At 37.8% G+C, this 21,129-nt stretch overlaps 2 protein-coding genes across 2 annotated transcripts; both read right to left on the reverse strand.

Annotated features, from left to right (window-relative positions):
* Positions 1-9: 9 nt before the first annotated feature.
* LOC132145203 (coronin-1A-like) lies at positions 10-8,202 on the reverse strand. Its single transcript, XM_059556034.1, has 11 exons — positions 8,043-8,202; positions 6,170-6,373; positions 4,137-4,259; positions 2,880-3,009; positions 2,450-2,631; positions 1,725-1,844; positions 1,475-1,579; positions 1,229-1,374; positions 1,063-1,120; positions 494-709; positions 10-394 (listed from the first exon to the last, which is right to left on the reverse strand). Exons 2-11 carry the CDS (start codon positions 6,365-6,367, stop codon positions 305-307), a joined length of 1,368 nt encoding a protein of 455 aa, XP_059412017.1. The 5' UTR covers positions 6,368-6,373; positions 8,043-8,202; the 3' UTR covers positions 10-304.
* Positions 8,203-11,951: 3,749 nt separating this feature from the next.
* paqr4a (progestin and adipoQ receptor family member IVa) lies at positions 11,952-20,640 on the reverse strand. Its single transcript, XM_059556059.1, has 3 exons — positions 18,795-20,640; positions 15,461-15,679; positions 11,952-14,108 (listed from the first exon to the last, which is right to left on the reverse strand). Exons 1-3 carry the CDS (start codon positions 18,958-18,960, stop codon positions 13,675-13,677), a joined length of 819 nt encoding a protein of 272 aa, XP_059412042.1. The 5' UTR covers positions 18,961-20,640; the 3' UTR covers positions 11,952-13,674.
* Positions 20,641-21,129: the final 489 nt, after the last annotated feature.

Below are 21,129 nucleotides of genomic sequence, written 5' to 3' on the forward strand. Positions count from 1 at the left end.
AAGTGAATCTTTGTTAAAATAACACTGGCATTTATTTCAAATCCTACAAAACATATATTAAAATGGGCTTCAAACAAATCTGGTCAATTTAAAAAATCTTTTTTTTTTTTTTTTTTTAAATAAGGAAATCCCTGAAGAGTTACATTTGGTCTGAAATGGACTGTAAAATGGTATCCGATGAAAAACTTTCATGTAATTCTACAAAATGTTCTTCCCAATGTACACCTTTTACGACTTCATTATTTGCACATCTTGTACATGTCCATTTGCATTTTTCTTTTCATTCTACGGGGTCTGTCTTCAGCTACTTGCTCTCCAGTTTGCTCACTCGCTTGGTCAACTGCTCCACCATCTCTCTCAGCTCCTTCACCTCATTCTGCAAGGCCTGCACGTCCTGTTCATGAAACAGAAAGAAAGGCAGAATGAGTTTATTTGTGACAGAAAGGTTTATTAAAACACAGCAAACAGGCAGAGGATTCCCGTGTTCTCTTACCGCGCTGTCAGACTGTCGGTTGCTCGAGGAAGACGATGTGGTGGCCATCAAGCTCTTGATGACTTTGAACTCTTTGTTTTTGGTGGTAGCCACAAAACCGTCTTTCAGGGAGATCAGGATGGGTTCCCCATCTTTACCAGCAAACCAATCATCTGCCTCCACTGATGGCTCTGGACCAATCGTGTCGGGGTAAAGGTCTTCTTGAAACAAGTCCGACTAAAGCAAAGAAAAAAAAATGCTGGATTGAGACAGTGGAATAAATAAGCAGCAATTAATAAACAATGTGGCATTAATAAACTAACCAAAAATCTGGGGGCGGTAGTTTTTATTTTTTAATGTTTTTGAAAGAAGTGAGTACAGTAAAACAGTAATATTGTTTAATATTGTTCCAGTTTGAAAATAATTATTTTCCAATTTTATCTTTTTTAACATTATAAATTTCTTTACTGTCACTTTTGACCAATTTAATGTTTTATAAACCTGTCAGTTTCTTTCAAACAAGAAGCTCTAACTGACCACAAACCTTTGACCATGACATTTAAGCAGATCGTTGATTTTGAGGAACTTACCTTACGAGGCACAGTCATAACAACAGGTTCACACTTTCTCTCGTGGAGTTTATAGAACCTAAAATAAATATGAAATAATGCAGGATTTAAAACACTGACCTTTTTGTATGTTTGTGGGAGAAAGCAAGTACACTATAGGCCTGGCTGAAAGGCTGGATGTGTTTACCTTGCAATCTCACACTTGTTGACTTCCAGGCCTCTCTTGGGCATGTAGCCCATGCCCTTCTGACTCTCTTTACTGCTGTACATGGAGAGATAGTGAACGTATGGGGCCTCGTCCGTCACCTCAAAGTATCTGATGCTGCTGTCACCCTATCAAAACATATACACTGCTTAAAACATCTTCACAACTTCATGAACAGACAACACTTCATGACTATAAAATCTAAACTTGTCTTTCTTCTTCCCTTACCTTGCCACAAAGGTAGACTATACCAGTGTCGGGGTCGAAGAAAGGTAAGAGCACCCCACTGCTGGTGTCCAGCTCCTGCAGGGTCAAGGGCTCACCAAAGTTTTTCTGCAACCACAAACACACTTTTGTGAGTCACTTTCTAAGTTGTCCTAAAACCAAAATGCGAACTTTTCTGATCCACTTCAAATGTTGACTACTGTAAAAAAAAAAAAAAGAGAGAGAGAGCTTCTGAAGCACAAGATGTACTCACAGGATCCCACAGCGCCACCTGTCGTTCACTCATGCGGCTGAAACCGGTGGTCAGGATCTTCCCATCAGACACAAACACAGCTCTGACTGGCCTTGAGCCTTCATGAGGCTTGTCCTTCTCCTGAACAAACATGTACACAGAAAGAAGTCATATGAGCAGCGACAAATCACATGACAGTAAACGAGCTGGCAGAAAGGAACGTATGAGAAATGTTCACAATTTTAATGAAATGCTTTCTTTCACTGAACATAAAATGTTAAAATTGATACAAAAATGTAGCCCCGTTTACTGTTTTTAGCGAATTTTCACAGATTTCGCAGCAGGTTCAATTTGGTCACAAGGAATCACTGCATTTTTATTTATTTTTTTGTCTGGGAAATATTGTTATTGCATCTTCATTTTAAGAAAACATTAAATTAATTGCATCTTCATTTTAAGAAAACATTAAATTAATATCAACTTAAAGGATTATTTACAATAGCTTTAAATTATTCAGTATTATGTGCACAATCTAGAGTTTTCTGAATACTCACATGATCATTCAAAAAAAAAAAAAAAAACACCAAAATGCTTTCCACAAAATGAAAACTTTCTGGATGTGACAACAAAATCAATGTAGCTAACAGTAAACAACGTAACCATATTAATTATTTATACCCCATGCATTTTTTTTTTCATTTTTCACACTATTTTGACATTTTATTCCAATAAAGGCATACACATACACAGATGACGGAGCCCTTGCGGGGGTCTAACACTCGTAATGTCTTGTCCTTGCAGGAAGTGAGGATCTGCGAGCCGTTTCTGTTCCAGCAGGCGCTGTAGATCATATCAGTGTGCACTGAGTCAATGCGCACCACTGCCTCTCCACGAGCCACGTTCCACAGGATGATCACGTTATCACAGCCTTCAAGAAGAAAACGAGAAAAAGAGAGGCACAAGGTAAATAAAGTATATGTGAAGACAGAGGGGGAGAAAGGAAAACAAAATCATCTCAAATTTATGATAAACCTAAGATGTTTGTGTGAAGAATCAGCAGAGGGCGCCATCATTACATTTTAAGTCCCTCTATATTCACAACTGAGTGCATACATATATAGATGTAGTCCTAGCCTGCATTTTTGGTTATTGAGTGTGTGTCTAATGTTGGTTTACCTGCACTCATTAGCACATTGTGGGCAGTGGGGTGCCAGCTGAGGATGCCCACACGTTTAGAGTGACCTTCCAGCTTCACAACTGGGTCGTTCAGTGGTGATATGAGACCTCCATCTGGAATCTCCCAGATCTATTACATAACAACATTAAAATTTAATCAAATTAAAAATTTAATTTATGCATTTAGCAGACGCTTTCATCCAAAGCGACTTACATTGCATTCAGGCTAACAATTTTCTCCTATCATGTGTTCCCTGGGATTCAAACCCCCAACCTTGCACTTGCTAACGCAATGCTCTTTAACATTGACTCTTTAACTAACTCTTTAACTAACTTAATTATCTCTTTAACTCTCTCAACATTGACCTTATGTTATAAGAAGTTGTAGGAGCTAGACTTGAGGCAGTATTATATGTTTCACACCAGTACGGCAGCTGTGTTCAAATGGTAATATACCATTATTACGGCTTGTTGTATGCTAGGTGGTGCTATGGGGTCATTTTTGCTGTCCAAGGGGCTCACAGGGGTCCCCAAACTTTTTTGTTAACCCAACCCCCTTAAAAATAAAATATTCACTTGAAGTACCCCTGAGAATAAATTAATTAAATTTCGATAATTGTTTTTTTTTTGCATGCTTACGCTTCTCTGATGTCACATAGCATGCCATGCAAGTAAACATTAAACAATAAGTCTATTTTTGAGTGTGTTATTTATTTCCGTTGTTTTCATTTCAAAAGTCATAGAGAACTACACCACTTACAATTAAATATTATATTGCAATTTTATAATATGTATAGTTTATTATGTTTATATAATAATATATTTAATAATATATATTATAACTAAACATTTTAATGCAAATTCATAAAAAAAAAGTTAAAATATTAATTCACACAGTTAAAACATTAAACATGTTTCTCATGTGTGAAAAGTATCCGTAGATATGAGAGTGTCCACATGAGCGTTATTTAAGGCTATTCTATTCGTTATAGGATATATGAACTGTTGTGGATAAGTAAATTTCGTTAATAATTTCAATCTCAATCATTTCCATATCAGCAGCACATTAGCAAGCCTGGTTTGACTTGTTTTGTACACAAAATATATATTTTCTAATTCTTTTGTTTACGAAAATTTGGATGGCACTTGGCACAGAACTGCGAATTATCCAAGCATTTTCACTTTTGTATGACTACAGTTCAACTGTTTTGGTGCAGAAATGTAATTTGATCAAACCATTAGGCCAAAGGCACTCACCATGACACTACAGTCTTCAGAGCCACTGGCAATGATGTTGTCATTATGTGGGCAGAATTCGATGTCCAATACGGGTCCAGTGTGACCACAGACAGTGGGCAGGGACAAGTCAATGCGACCCGTCTAAAACACAAATCAAAGGGAGGAATGAGCTTTTAAGGAAAACACTGGTATGAAGTGGAAAACAAACATACACAAATAAACCCATTAACAAGACCTTCAAATGACTAAATATAGAATATCAACTCAAAACCACTATTGCTCTGACAAACAGAGCAGAAAGAGCAGGAGAGATCTCAGACAGATGGGGGGGGGGAGGGCTGTGTCACCTGATCTCAATTTTATAGCTATGCCTTCAATTATGCCTATTAACTACTAACCCGTTTAGAGAGGACAGCACTGTGCAGGAGTTCCCATCATGCTCACGGAGAGCACTTTCACTCTGCCAAAGTCATATTGTTAAAAGTGAGTATTGTGTGCAATCTATAAATTATTTTTGCAATAAATTAGGGGCTGCAAAAAGTTAAGAAATACTACAGTGATATATGACTGGACTAAAGCATTGCTGTTCTTAACTTAAACTAAAACCATTAAAAACCACTGTTAATCTAAAATACAGCTCAATAAAAAACTGAAATATTGCCTTCGCAACTAACTGAAAATAACCAAAATTACTAACAGTGAAATATATATATATATATATATATATATATATATATATTTTTTTTTTTTTTTTTTTTAAATGTAACTAATAAATTAAAACTAAATACAAATATTAAAATGTGTTTTTCTGACTAAAACTTGAATTAAAATTAAAATACTGAAAACTGCAAATACAAATTTAATAAATAAAATAAGAATAAATCATATAGGATTATATGATTAATATTCAAATAAAACTAATCTTAAGATAATTTAACCATTGTCAGTTCAAGTGACTGGTGACTGAATTAAGTTCTTAAGTTCAAACAGATATTTACACCAAATGTATCTTTTACAAAAGAGTCTTACTTCTGGTTTCAATGGGGTCCAAATGTTTGAGATCTAATTTAATACAGGAATACAAATACAAATTATATTATCAGCACGACAACTTGAGCTAAAAGTGTACTTAAAAAAAAATTCATGTCAGTATTTCTATAGTATCCTGCACCCCTTTACTGACGTGTAAACTCCACAAATTTGTGCAAAACCAGATGATCATGTTATCAGTTTCAAAACAAACCTTCCTCAAGCCACCCAAACCAAATAAAATGGCTTGACTCAAACTTTCGTGTTCACTGGGAAACAATGGCTGGCATTGAGCAAAGCACAGAGTGTAAGATGCACAGCAGATTGAATATGACAGAACTCCCATTCATTCTCGAAGTATAAGACCCAGGAGTGCAGACAGAGCAACATATAGAAACAGAGGACCAGAGATGATGGAAAGAGAAGATACAAATAAAAGGCATATGAAATAACTGTACAACCAAAAAAAAAAAAAGAGGAAGGAAAGAAAATGTTTCCATCATCTCTCTCTCTCTGTAAGAGAAGCAAACATCATCTGCTAATTTTTGAAAGGCATTTTGAAAACATAGCATTTTTACTCAAAGTTTTGTGAAGTAAAAAACTACATATTCAAATTTGAAACCAAGCTGATCAGACGAAAAAGGCAGGCACATCAAGTCTAAGTGGCAGCTGTCCTTTTCTCACAGTTCTTGTCACTCACTCAGTCTGCAAGCTGTCACCACATCCTGTGCAGAGTTGACAGCAGCGCACTCCAAATAAGGCAAAAACAAGATGCAAGAGAGCATAAAGAGAAGAGATGCTAGGCCTGGTGACACGTACGTATGAAACTTAACCTTGCACTTCCTTATTTAGACAAACACTGCATGGCATGTCTAGAGTTCAAAACACAAAGGCCACTGAAGATCATTTAAAACAGGTAACGGCCTGAAACTATCAAGACCGAAACCTACCTATCCAACTTCATTTGAAATGTATTAAAGACATTCAATTAATAATGAGTCTGACATGCTATCTGGATGCACCTTGCTCAGGGGCAGGACAATGAAAGCTCCTCCACCGCTGGCATCCACAATCATGGCCACAAACTTGGGGTTGACCGAGCAGAAGTTGCTGTCCCAGGTCATCTGGGAGATCCTGATGTCATCATAGCACTGGTCGGCCTTCACCGGCTGGCCGAAGACATGGCGAAACTTACTGGTCCTGACCACCTTCCTAGACATGATGACCTGAGGACAGACATGAGGGGAAACAAAGCATACACATGAGAAACAATAATGTCGTTTCCTCATCATTACGTTTTGTGTATCTTATAGGCTACATGATTCATTGAATTGAAGTTTTTTTGTTGTTGTTGTTGAGGTTTAGCTATTTGTGATTTGTGGTGAAATTGGCTGACTCCATTCCAGCGATCGAGAGTGATCTTAACTCATTGTATGCTTGCACTCAAGTTGTGTTCTTTAATTAGCACCTAAATTCTCTTAAATTTGCATGAATTCTTGTAAACGAATAGTTACAGATAAGAGACCAAAGAGGTGAAAAAAAGAGAATGCATCTGTTCAACATCTTTTTCAACTTTCTATCTTTAAAACTGAGTTAGGCAATGAGCTCAAAGAAAGAGGAAGGAAAAAGGAAACTAGCATGAAGTGACAGAGAAGGAAATGCTCGGGCTACTTCTTCAAGTCTGATGCCACTTTCTCTGCAGGTTTTAGTAATAAAGCATTTTGCTTCATGCTGCCTTCTCATCTATTTAACTATTAGTTGCCCTTTTTTATCCCTTATCATACCTATATCAAATGCACTCTTGTGCATATTCATAATTAGTTAACAAATGTCACACTGCATCATACCATGTATGCTCACAGCACAACCTGAAAAATTAAAGATGCATAAGAGCATTAAATAGACTGAGAAAGGGAAGCTGTCATAACTGGACTAAGACCACAGCGAATGTGGGAGCGCAGGAGAGCTTCAGAACAGTTACACCACATCCTTCCAAACAGGCAGTTATTTCTATTTGCTTCGGAGATCCTACAAAATGTTTTCACCATGAAATAAAACAGTTAATCCAGTTAATGCATCACAACAGTTGTTATAATTAAAGTGGGTGGGAAAGGAGTACAGTAATTAACTGCAGGTTGTTCTAAACCTGTGACTTTTGTCTGGTTTGGAGCACAATCGGGGCAGAATGTGAGCGACTGTCAACCTCAGTCAGTCATTTTCATTTATGTAGCTATTTTTTTTATCTAATGAATAAGAATATGATAGCAATTCATTCAGACTAACATCTTTTGTGTTCTCCGGAAGTAAGTAAGTCATGCAGGTTTCGAACGACATGAAGGTGAGGAAGTTCAATGACAGAATTTACATTTTTGCCAGAGCTAAACTTTAAGTTTTATTATTATTATTATTTACTATTATGTTGGCATGAAATATCTGTTTACATTGCTTTATCCTTTCTCTGCATTTCCTCCAAGCTCATTTAACAAGAGCAAACTCTTACATAGTCTGCACTTTTTTAATACAATAATATGCAGGACTCACGTCATACCAGCTTCATCTTTATCTGGAAATACTGTTTAGTTCTCTTACTAAACTTCCTCAAATATTTACCCGTGCCTTGCTACAGTTCAGAAATGCACAGCTCGACACATTCACCAATGACCAAATATTAACATAAATACAGTACTAAATTGACTACAAACTGAATTGTTATGAACGAGCCGCAGATTAGGTCTGTGTTTCAAACTCCGTTTATCTAAACAGCATTTTAGAAGCGCCTAGGCGCGCCCAGTGTGCTGTCTAGTTAGTCAGCTCATTAGGTCGCAGATAAAGATGCAAAGTTATGAAGTGTTTCTAATCACAGAAGCACAACACACAAACACAGGGGGACTGTACCTGAGACCTGTGGCTGGGGAGGGACTCTGGCTCCTGAGGCGAGAGGATGAGACGCTGGACGCGGACAGATGGAGAGGAGAGGGTGAATGCCAGCAGTTGCGGCCAGAGCTCACTCTAAATCAAGGAGGAAGTGAGATTTTGAGATGTAGATGCGAATGGGAGGTGTCCTCGCTTTATGTTTCCTTTTAAAGTGATTTACGTTGCGTGAAGCTGCTCCTCACTTGATCTCACAACTTCATCGTGTCATAGCAGCACCGTGAACGTGACGTGCGCTCGCTCGCGCGCATGGAGTTTGCGGTTTCGCAGACATTTGTCTGAATGTTATCTCTCTGTTGAACTTTTCTGTTTTCACAATCAAATTTCCTACGCTTTCTTTTGTGACAATAGGCCACTAAATACTAAAGCCGTGAATGCTACATTAAAGTAACTGCCTGACCACGACAAGCATATTTCCCGCCAGAAATATTGTTAAAACACTTTGGTAACAACATTAGCCACTGTTTTTGCATCCTAAATAATTAAATATTGTGAAATCTTCTTAGCCCGTTTGAAAGAGGTTGATTTATTTGTTTTGTCATGTTTTTGGTGGAAACTAGTACACCATTTTATAACCTAATACCGTAAAATGACAATTTAATGACAATTACCCTAAAATTACAATTACATTTTACACCTTAAAATGACAGTACTTAGGTTTAATGATTTTATTTATTTACTATAAATAAATTATAAACTATTTACTGTGTTTTTTCAACAAGAATTCCCTTTTCACATTCAGATGAATGCCACAATTAAGGCAACACTAATTTTCACATCAATTTCTATTGATATTTGAACAATAATTAGAATAATTATTCTCCAGAAGAAAAAAAAAATCCATGTTAGGGTTAATTTGTCAAAAGTGACAAATGTAATAAATAGAGGAATATAATTTAAAAAATTATAATAAATTAAACACCCACAGTCGCACATGCACCTCACTGCACCTCTGAGAATAAATAGGCAAACAGAAGTGGAGGTCAAAATATAAAAGCATTTAATCTCCAGTCCTATTTTAAATCATTTAAATAAATAAATAAAAGAAGTCAAACAAGACCATTTAAAAATATAAACCTCAATTTATTGCACAATTGCTGCAGGAGACCGTGGGGTTTGGAAGATCTGTCTTGTGTGAACAAATGTAACCGTTGACACACAAATAGACTGAGAGAGAAATATAGGCCCATAAAACAAACTAACAGAGACACACGCTTGTGGATTTAAAAAAAAATAATAATAATAATAATTAATTTACAACAAGAAATGCTTATGTGAAACCAAAGTAAATTTTGCAGTGAGTTGAGGACACCTTACAAAACAACAAAAACTAAGATATCCGGCCAGTAGGGCTCAGTGCGAGACCTGTGACAGACTTCATCCAGAAGGTCAGCACGGTTTAACTGAACATCATTTATGCTGCTATCGACGCAGAAGAGTCAAAAGAGCGCTGTGGCCACCAGATGGTGCCAAACTACATCCAAATTCAAAAGAAACTCACAAGCAGCAGCGGAAACAAAAAATAAAAACCGACAGATCTTTCAGAGACCTCCTGTCTTCCTATGTGCATTAGTATTCTCAACCTTTGTACTTAAATTAAGATGATCACTGATAGTGGTAACCCATCTCAGAATAATAGTAATAATAACATTATATCCATTATCATAATAATGCAAAATGTAACTAATGATGAGTAGTTTTTCAATGATCATTAACAGGCTATCCAGCACCTGCATACTAAGAAAAAAAAAAGTTATTATAGTTTCATACATCATGTCATATTTTTTTTTTAACACAGGACATTAGAATATACAGACAGGAGACCATCATCCATGAGAACATCGTCCTTGTTCCTCCTCTAGAACATGGGTTATGATGCAATCCATTTCCTTGAGGGCTCAATGTAACATGCTCTGCACATTCTCACATCACCTAACTAACTACATGAATAAACACATTCTTGATCAGCATTTACGGACACATTCGGCCCCACAAAGGCAATATGCATCAAGAAGGATGCACAGTCCAAATGCCTGATGACTGACAAGCCATCGCGACCTTTGCCCTTGAAAACATACAGCTGTCAGCAATTTTTTTTTTCTTCAGTCTTCGATTTTAACCAGAACAAGCAAAGAAGACATGACAGGATGAAAAGAAAACTGGCCCGAAATCAGCTGTTGAGGTCACTCAGTACAAGTGAGCACTGACAGGGCACCCTGAGAAGAGGAAACCCCAGGATGGCATGGTCTGAGCAAAACATGTTGGTGTGAACACACAGATCTGTTTCTTTTCAGTACTGGTAAAACATCTTGTTTTTGGAATTCACATGGTCAAACATGTTTGTCTGTGTGTGTGTGTATATATATATATACATATAAATATATATATATATATATATATATATATACATATATATATGTATGTACATATTTCGCTTATGCATAGTTATCCAGTGGATTTCAGAGGTAATAACATATCAGGACCCCAAACCAAAACATCTGTATGCCACTCTGTACTTTTCATAATGTAAAAAAGATTTTTACCAACCAAACTATATTACAATCCCTTCTAAACAGCTTAAAAACACAAGACTGTGTTAATGACATTAGGACATCATAGTAGTACAGACATATTATTGTGACATTAACCCTACTAAATAATTAAACAGCTTTTTTAACTCTCCAACCAGGCTTTTCATTGTGACTTCATAATTCTTGTCACTCACTTTTTACAGTTACAGAATGATCAAATCACTGCTGCCTTTGAAATTAAATCAGACAATCCGTATTGAGTGTCACTCTGAGATGAAATACGTTAACATTCAATATATTTTCTTCTAACATTGTTGCTTTATATATTAATATGAATATATAAAAATGTCAGTATGTATGCCGCTCGCATTTTATGCATATACAGTCTTCATACAGGTATTTATGTTACCTATATGGACTTTTAAGTTCTTAATTGGTTTTCACTTTGATCCAAAGCCCTTTTGGTAAAAAAATAAACAGTGCAGTTAATTACTTGATATGGTTGTATTGCCTCTGGGCTGCTCTCTTGATTTCATTCCATAGCTAAAGACAGATATATTTGATGCATTAGCTCTGTTACTGCACATTAAGCAAATACGTCAGTGGTTGCATTGCACAAGCATCAGAAATCACATGTTGTGTTTCAAGGGGATTGGTTTACTAGTACTTACATGCACCACTTGATTTCAGAGTCTAATGTTTATCATTTAATAGCATTAAAGGGGTTGGGGTAAACCTTCCCCAAATCTGAGGGACTAGTGGTTAGTTTTTAAAACCACCCTGGTCTGCTAAGATCAGGACCGTCATGCTCGACACCTGAGGCCCTGAAACATCTAATTTGGCATAGAGTATGTGTAAGTGTTTGTCAAATACATCTGAGCAACATTCTACATAACATGCACTGATTCTACACTAATAGGTCTGATCTCTGCTAGAGGATATTAGAGTACTGTGGTAGTGTAAAGATATGTGATCCCCAACTGGTTAAAATAATATATATAATAAATAAATAAATAAATAAATAAATAAATAAATAACAGTAGTAGTAGCATTCTAATAAAACATATTCAAACATTGCCAAATGTCAAAAGATCTTAAATATAATAAATATAACTAAATACAAAGTGAAGGTAATTGAAATGAACGGCAGGCCTCACTGAAGTTTATTCTAAAAGCTATTGTGATAGTGTCTGTGAATCTATCACATTGTGTTGTTTGTTTGTCAGTTCTTTAAAACTAGTGAGGTTGGAAGGGTTAAAAGAGTCATCCTTGGTTTTTTCCACTCAGTGCTGCATAAGCGTGCTAAGCTTATGCAAAACTGCATAATGCAGCCCACTTTGGAACAATGAGAACATCTCCATAGTGCAATCTGCATTAAGAACTGTTTTAGTTTACATCAATCACATTCTAAAGCAGATATAAAGGAGACTGATTGTTCAGCTTCAGTCACTATAAACAGCGCTGTTAAACCTGAAGTCTTTTGGCAACTTTTCTTAAATCAGAGGGGTCATTATGAATTATATCCCATCAAGTTCATCCCATTACTAGGGACTTAGATAATCTGTATATATAGCATTAATTTGCCACAAGTGAGCAGAACCAATATTCCCTTAGTGTTCATTGGGGAATTCATAGTGTAGTGGCATGTGTAATATTGCTCCATTCTGGAGTCTAATATTCATCTGCCACATCTGATGAGCGGGAACATTCGGTGCACAGTGGACAAGGATGGCCAGCAGAGAATTAAAGCCTTTGTGCAAACAGCACACCATTAAGAAAATAATTTGCCTTGTCTTGAATCCAAGGTTACATAGATAATTGAGGTTAAAGGTCAGAAAGAAATTAAATCTAATTTAGAGTGGTACAAAATCCAATCTACAGATTAGGATATTAAAACCGTAAGTGTACAAAGCTGAATTGACTGTTCAGCAGCACAGCAGAGAAAATATCTTCTGCAGGTAACGGAAAATGTTTCCCAGGGTATTATTGAAGTCATGCTCCTGCAAAAATCACATTGAATAAATGCCCTTTAGATGTTAACAAACATGATCAAAGTCACAGAGGGCACTAAAAAAATCAAATGGGCATTCAGCAACTTTAACCAGCCAGTAAACGTATAAATGGCAAGGCTACAAAACCAAGGAATGACCCCTTCACCCTTCACTTAAAGGTATCAGGTTGAGAATACAGAAAATGTGGACCTTAACAGGGAGACGACAAAAAAAGAGTGGAAAATAAGTGTGATAAAACAAGTAAAATCAACTCAAGTATTTCCAGTAAATGTTGCTGTGAGACTGGGCATACAGTACGTGTGTGTTTGTGTGGTGTAAGCACTGATGTAACATCTGATATGCTGCATAGTCTGCAATAGAGTACTAAGTAGAAAGTTGGGTTGGTGCGTACATCATTTCTGCACCGGTGATCTGTTTGTCACCAGCAAAATTGAGAATAGAGACAAACTATAATTCGTTTTTCATAAAAGCCATGCTATTTTGTGCAATGAATTTTAGTTTTACACGATACGTTAAATCTTACATTTCGAGAGCCAATCATATGAGGGCTCGATCATGTCTCTCACTGTTCAGCTAAATTTAGAGGTCATTTATTAAATGCTTTAAACGCTGGTGAACACATGACATTAAATAATGTCAGACCCCATATGTGCGTGTGTGTGTGTGTGTGTGTGTGTGTGTGTGTGTGTGTGTGTGCCTAGAAAATGTGTAGGTCTCAAACCAAATAAATAAATAAATAAATTGCCTTTGTTTGAGCTAGCAGGTCTAAACAGTGCCATGCACGGACAATGTTAATGCGAACGCAGATATGTACATTCTGGCTTCTGACGGCACAACAAGCATGTGTGTCAAAGCTGGCACTGGTGTCTCCTAAAAAACATGTAAAACACTTCTTATGGACTTTCGTGCACACATTTATATACAAAGCACACAGCCCCCCCCCCCCACCCCAAACCATTCTTTGCCCAATAACGTCGTGTTCCCAAACATCTCATTACTAAAAGAGGTCCTCACGCCCCATTACCCATGATTCCAGACTACCAGGGGCTACTGTCAGTCTGACGGACAGTGATACGTGTTGATCCACAGTAAGTCGTCCAGCACCCCCCAGTGTAGGTACAGTATGGACACCACCACCAGCACATGCATGATCTGATGGCTGTTGCACCAGTAGTCAAAGAGGCCTGGGCAGAACCGCTCGGGGATTCGCGTGATATTAATGACACCACCCAACACCGCTAGTGCATCCATAGTGAGAAAGTGACCCAGTGACGTGGGACTTCCTCCGCCCACACCTACCCAGCGCAGAAGGAAAAACGAGAAGCGGAAAAGCGCCTGCCAGGCGAAGGAACGCAGACGGCGCACACTGCTGCATGCTGTGATGGCACAGTAGATGGAGTAACTGGAGAGCAGGATGTACATCAGCAGAGCCACTGTGCGGGTGAAGGGGTAGCAGAGAAGAGTGCTGTACACGATGGGCAGGGCTCCTGTGAACCGAAACACAGTGTTACTAGGAGGACAAGTAACTGAACAGCTCACATCATTCACGAAATTCCACAAAAAGGTTGGATTGCTTTATGGCAGCAACAAATGCATCACGACATCACAACAGTGATGTAATTACAACAGTGGATTCCACTCACTAAGGCCGCATAAATCATAGATGGTGCACACTTTGTGTCATACACACACTAAACTAAAAAACAACCTAATATAAAGAATTGATAACAAAATGTTAAGAAACTATGTAAATAAAATATAAACTACAATATATTTAGAGGTGATCTGTCATGCAAAAACTTATGGGAATGTTGTTCACATTTTTCATAATAAACAGTAAGCTGACTTACAAAAAAAAGAAAATGTAATAACAATTTTGCTGCAGTGCCAACATACATGCATTTTCTTCACCATACATTACAAATTATAATATGACATTTAAATTATATGTAATTATATATATTTAATTATATGATATTGTATGACATTTTCTTCACCATAAATTAAATTACATTCTGTACTTCAAAAAAAAAACTTTTAAAACTAAATTATATGCAATGCGCTGTTAAACTTATATTTTTATTTATTTATATGGTTATATATGGTCACTAAGGGTTAACCAAATACGTTTTACTGTATAAGTTTTATATACTATCAATTAAAATTCTTAACATATTTACAAAAATGCAATCTTTTGAAGAAGAGAAAGTGAAATATTAGAACATTACCTAAATAAGTCAGTTTTCCTAATGTAATTAACATTATCCTCAAAACCATTTCTGTCTCATCAGGCCTAATTCATTTTTACAAAAAAATCTAATTAAATTAGTCAAAATGTCATTTTTTGACTTTTTACAGAACGTTCCTTTGTTTTCCAACTAAATGGTGGATAATTATGCAAACCAGGAAAAAGCATTCCAAATGAGATCTTTATCAAGCTAATCGAGCAAGAGACAACGGAAGAGCTGTGAAACAGTTCTGTCACTGCTGCTGTACGTGTGACAACAGAGAACACCGTCTTGTTGTAAGGCACTTCAGTGTCTATATCTCTTTTGTTTTCTCTTTGCTTCTTTATTTCCTTTGTTGCAACACTGTTTCTTGTATAACACTTCTCCTTTGGTAAAATGTTGCAACGGACTGAACGATGACTACAAATGTAGGAGAAATGCACATTTCAGATCACCTTCATCGGGTATGAACAACCTATACAAAAATATCAAATGTAGGAAAAAAAAAACTTGAATCAGCAGGGAAAAACAGAGAACAGAATTGAAAAGAATACTGAGAGATAATGCGATGATGCGCTCGGGTTGATCTGACAGCAGATTGAGATGCTAACCTAGCGTGTTGATCATGCAGATTCCGCACATATCTAGCGTGAGCAGGGTTTTGTAGACGGGCTCGCCGCCCTCATGGTTCATGAAGAGGTGGTAGACCACTGAGCCCAGCTGTGGTGAAAGGCAGGCCAAGAAATGCACCACGCCGAGCCACGTCACGCTGATCTGTGACCAGGGGATGTTGAGCGGGAGCAGCACCAGGAAACAGAGCAGAGGGATTCCTGAGTGGAGACAAAGAAACAACGAGACAGAGAGGCTCAGGAGAGTCATTGTACACAGAAGTATTTGAAGTGCTGTTGAAACACGCAAGGCCTGTGAAGAGAACGAGAAGGTAGTTATTTGACATTATGCTCTGGCAAGTCCTGCTGTGTTTCATCGTGTCCCTTGAGTTAATTGCTGCAGCCTAAACAACACATGGATTTATGCAGGCCCAGGGAACGGCCCAGCACAATGAGGGTCTCACTGGCTTTGCTGTGCTAATTTTAGCAGCAGCTGCCAAAATGCAAACTACACATCAACACAAAGGTCTTTAAAAGTCTTTAGCACTAAATAACAGTCAGTGGCTTTCTATTAGTGGCTCAAAGTACATTAAAAGACAATCTTGTTGGACAATCTTCTAGTTGGACAATCTTCTTGTTGTTTGTGAATCTTTTTCTCTCTAAGCCCCTGTCATTCCCCTAGTGTCAAATGATTTTTCCTAGTCAGGTAAAAGCACCAGTGGCTTCTAGCACATCTATTTTGAGTGAGTTATCTCTGTTGGCTTTACACTCACTCTGATAAAGACTCTAATGATAGAGTACATGCACTCTGCCCTAGAAAACTTAATGCATTTGAGCTGCACCTACTTTGTATGTAGTGTAAATATCATATTTAAAAAAATATATGTAATAATAATATTTAAAATGTAAATAATTTCCACCAAATAAGACAAAATAATGCTTTGATAAATTAGTTATGACAAAAAAATTCATAATTATGACATACATAGTGATACATAGTGAAAATTATGATGTAAAAGTCTGATGATTCTGACATTTTTAATATCCTAAATATGATGTTTTGTCATAATTTTAACTTGCATCATAATTACAAATTTCATTAAAGCATGAGGTGAAGATGATGGTGATTATGTCACCATTTCTTACCGTTATGTCTTTCTAAACCTGTATGATTTTTTTTTTGAACACAAAAGAAGATGTTTTGATAGATGTTGGGTCCTGCTGATATTTGTGTGGACACAAGGAGACATTGTTTAAAATAACTTCTTTTGTGACCCATAAAAGTGGTTTCGAACAGCATGGGAATACATTTTGCTTCTTTTTTTTTTCCATTGAACTTTGCCTTCAATTTTGTGGTGTACGTGCAAGTGTCAATCATTTTTGCAAAAGTCTGCAATCAGATCATAGACCATTAGTGACCATACAAACAGCATGTGGGTTAAGGTAGCCCACAGACCGGAAAAAAAAAACAAACACATCAGCAAGAAACATACTAGTAATGACTATTAGTCATAGTTAAAGTATCAGGAATAGACAATAATCTTTAAACAGCGGATGTTACAGGTAGAAACCTATGGAGAACATCAAACGCTGCTCTGAAGACATGGCGTGCAAACATGGGATTTTGTGCATAAATATCATGCAAAGTAAAACACAAATACTTGAACACAAAGCAAATACTGAAGGAGCATGCACCTCGGTTGCATTCAAATGCAAGAATTGAAATTGCTCCATGAAAAAAAAAAGTGACGATATATGCAACAAATTTTCATTGATTTTTCTTTATTGTCACTTTGTGTTACAGACTCCAAAAGATGTTTTTACCAATTCAAACAGTGCAGACACAGAATAAATGCATCTTTATTTCAGCTTAGAAAAGGTGCAGGAGCAGCTCCCTACAGCAGCAAAGTCATCCTCTGGGTCAAATTAAGCTGTGTCACTCATTTCAAACCTCTCATTTCTGTTTACTGGACTACAGTATAGGCCAGAACACTCTCAAATATAATCTGAACCACAGCGTTGGCTTGAGAACACACTCTGAGCGCGCAGTGCTCAGATGCAGTGTACTTCTCATGGATTTTCGGCAATGGACATCAGCGTGAATGTGTCATTTGCTATCAAAACAATATAATATAGTACTAACAAAGTTTTTCAGTCCAAATGGCAGTTTCTTGACAGGAAAGGGTGTGTATGACAGTACACCTGCAGGCAACCACATGAGCCAGCTTGATGGTTCCCCACAGTCCTGCAATTTAGAAGCATCTCCAAGCAGAAATTCCTTTGGAGTTGAGCTTTATGTCTGATTTTACATTGTTTATATTTCCTCTCATCAAGTGTTGCATTGGAGTGCTTTGTCTAGATACTGCTCACTGCAGCTGTGATATAAAAATACAGCACAAATTACTTAACAAGAGAATAACTCCTTTTGTTATTGACAAACAATTAATTATGTATAGCAAACTGCAGTACATCGTGATGTGCCCAGCAAGAGTGGAATGTCTGCATTTGTAAGGTGTAGCTGTATAATAGTTTCAATTGATAGTTTTCAGAAAAATAAAAGATAATTCTGCCAGTTTAATCATCCTCATGTCGCTCCATGTATGACTTTCTTTCTTTTGCTGAAAACCAAAGGAGATGTTTTGAACAATCTATTGGTCTGTATTTTCCATTTATTGGTGACTGAAAATGTCAACATTCAAAAAGGACACAAAATCACTTCAATCACAATAGTAATCCAAAAGACTCATACACTATACTTCAAGTTCATGAGAGAATGCTTCATTTGAGTTCACTTATCACAAACTTTGACACACTTTTGATGCCTTTTGAGGCTTGACAGTGAATGGGGGAAGATGTCACTGCATGAAAAAGACTGATAAGGACAACTTCAAAAATGTTCCTTTGTTTTCCCCAGAAGAAAGTTGTGTGTGTTTAGACCAACATGACTGTAAATAAATAGTTTTGTGTGAACTATTCCATTAACTTGTGGTTTCTGAAAAGGCCAGCAAATGTGGAGTTCACAACGCACAGTGCTTAAGAAGGAAATATAGAGCATATCCTGTGTCTGGTGGTGTAGCAACAGATCATTTAAAAGGGCTTTAGACTATAGCTATGAATGGGTAATATGAATGCAAATACTGGTAACATGTGACCTAAGCAGCCAGGATGGGCAAAAGTCATACTGACATGGGTGGAGTCATGCAATTTATTAATACCAATTCATTAGTTAAAAATAAAATCAAAACAATGACCAAAAGTAAAGAATGTAGTAAGCACATAAAGAGAGAGGGCACTGTCCGCTTCCTCTTTTGAAGCAGTAGAGGCCGTTCTCACTCACCGTGGGTGTAGATGTTCCCCAGCTCATTGTGCAGATAGAAGAGACTCTTGATACACTCCTGGACGGAGGAGATGGGTCTATATCCAGTCAGGACATATCTGTTGAACTGTAAATGTGGAGGAGAGTTTGCCCAGTCCAGCAGTCTGGGGCCGTTTAAAAATGCCATAGCAACCAGAAACAGTCACGACGACGTTAAAATAACTACGCTATACATTACACTTTACACGCCCGACACAGACTAAAAAAAGAGCCGACACCCTAGACATTAGTTGAAGAAGTGCAGTCCGATCATTTGCAGCCAGCTACATGGCTAACAGACCTGCTGCTCTTTAGCCGAAACAAACTATTTTAAAAAGCAACTTTTGCCTCGGCGACGTTCTGTTTTGGAACGTTGGCGGCGGCGGCGTCATCCACACGGATTAACGTAGAAATTCCAGGCTGCGTTCATAGTGAGCTTCGCTGATACACACAGTGCTGCATGTAACATTTAAACCAAGAGCTGTCACACCCTGCTCCAGCCTTTCAAACAAAACCCACCAGCTTCTGTCAGCTCGACTTCAGAGGCGACCCGAGGAGAGGCGGCTTTCGTTCGCTGCTCATCAAACAGCCACAGGCTGATTCCACCATCGGGAACAGCAGGGGTTTCTTGAACGCGAAGCCGTGTGCTCGGTTCAGAATAACTTCCTCATATTCCCACAGAGTGAATCATCACCATCATCTGTCCGTCCGGAGCTTTGGCATCCACTCTGATTTTTCTCTGACTGTGAGACTCGTGTGTTGCAAGAAACTGATACAAAAGACTCATTTACTGGACCTGAACGAAGCAGGTGTGTTTGTCTCTAAACAAACAAGTATGCGCTTAATAATATAGTGACGATACGACAATATTGCTTGGCACAATTAGTCACTAATATACAGTACATGTGCCAGAATCGATATGACATCCCACTGGGTTTAGGGGGTTAACATTAAAATATTCAGCTGATGTAAAAATAATAATAATAATAATAATAAAGCACACGAGTTTGATATGCTCTATTATCTAATTCTCATAGATATGGCAAGTTTTCCCCCCAGAATATCACGCATATCCTTACATCTGCTCCTCGTCAGCGACGTGCACTCTTATCCAATAAGGAAGTGCACCGTGCAAAGAAAAAGTGCACACGCTTATCAATAACGATAATAGCGATATTTTGTTGTCAAACGCACTCGGTGCGTTTTCGGTTCCCTGTCTCACACTAACCGAATAGCTCGCGAGCTAACGGGCTAGCTGCCGTCACCTTGATTTTGCTGACTGCAAAAACACACGAGCTGCACAGTCAACGTTTTAGCAGCGGTTAAACATCACAACCGGTTTTCCCAAACAGTGGTACACGGATTCCCGCGATCCCCCATGCTCCGTCTAAAATATCTCCATCCGGTGGCTTGGCATTTGTCATCCAGCGAACGGAGGAATGCACCGAGCTCAGCTCACAGGAGCACGTCTCCCCTCTGCTGCCAAGTGATGTTGCTGCTAGCTTGCAGTGATTTCAGCCAGCAGAGTTTTAAACGAGCGCTTTGCCGAGGAGCTCGGTTTCTGATAAGCGGCTATTCCAAAGAAAGGTTAATATCCCCTACATTCCCCGGCGCACTTCTCACGGGCGGACAGAAGCCGGTGTGCGGGAGCATGCGGCTGGTGGAGGGGCGCAGCGGCCCGGCCTTCTCTCCTGATCATCCGCTGATGCTGCAGCGCTTTAATCCAGTCTGGACCAACTGGCACGAGCCGGGGGTGGCGCGAGGACAGGATCCATTCAATTTGTGCCTTTTAGATATTTTTTCTACTGCAATATATATATATATATTGTATATTTTAGAATGTAGCGTAATATCAAGATTACATTAAAGTCTATTTGACAGTCATAGCATTTTATATTGATAGTATTTTTTATAATGATAGCTCAAAAATAGCCATGACCGATACTGAACGAGTCGGACCTTTCCTATGAATTTGTTGGCCAAAACCGAGTTTGAACGATTCGTTTATAAATCGAACCAAATGATTCGCTTACGAATCGAACTGAATCAGTCCGACCGAATCTTACCGAGAATTGGCTCTAGTCTGATTCGCAATGAGCCTGAGAAAAACTACCTTAATTGAATAAAACAAATAAACAGGTGTTACGACGTAGGCCTACTGGACGTTTAGCTACGACTTGTAGGCCTAGGACAGTTTACCGTAGGCTTTTATTAAACTTCAGCCAAGACTTTCAAATTAATTTTAGTAGCATATAGTTATTGTAAATGCAAATTATATTTAGATTCTTGAATTTTAGTTTAAGTTGCGCATCATGGC

Source organism: Carassius carassius, chromosome 1 (genome assembly GCF_963082965.1).
Source record: "Carassius carassius chromosome 1, fCarCar2.1, whole genome shotgun sequence".
NCBI classification, from domain to species: domain Eukaryota; kingdom Metazoa; phylum Chordata; class Actinopteri; order Cypriniformes; family Cyprinidae; genus Carassius; species Carassius carassius.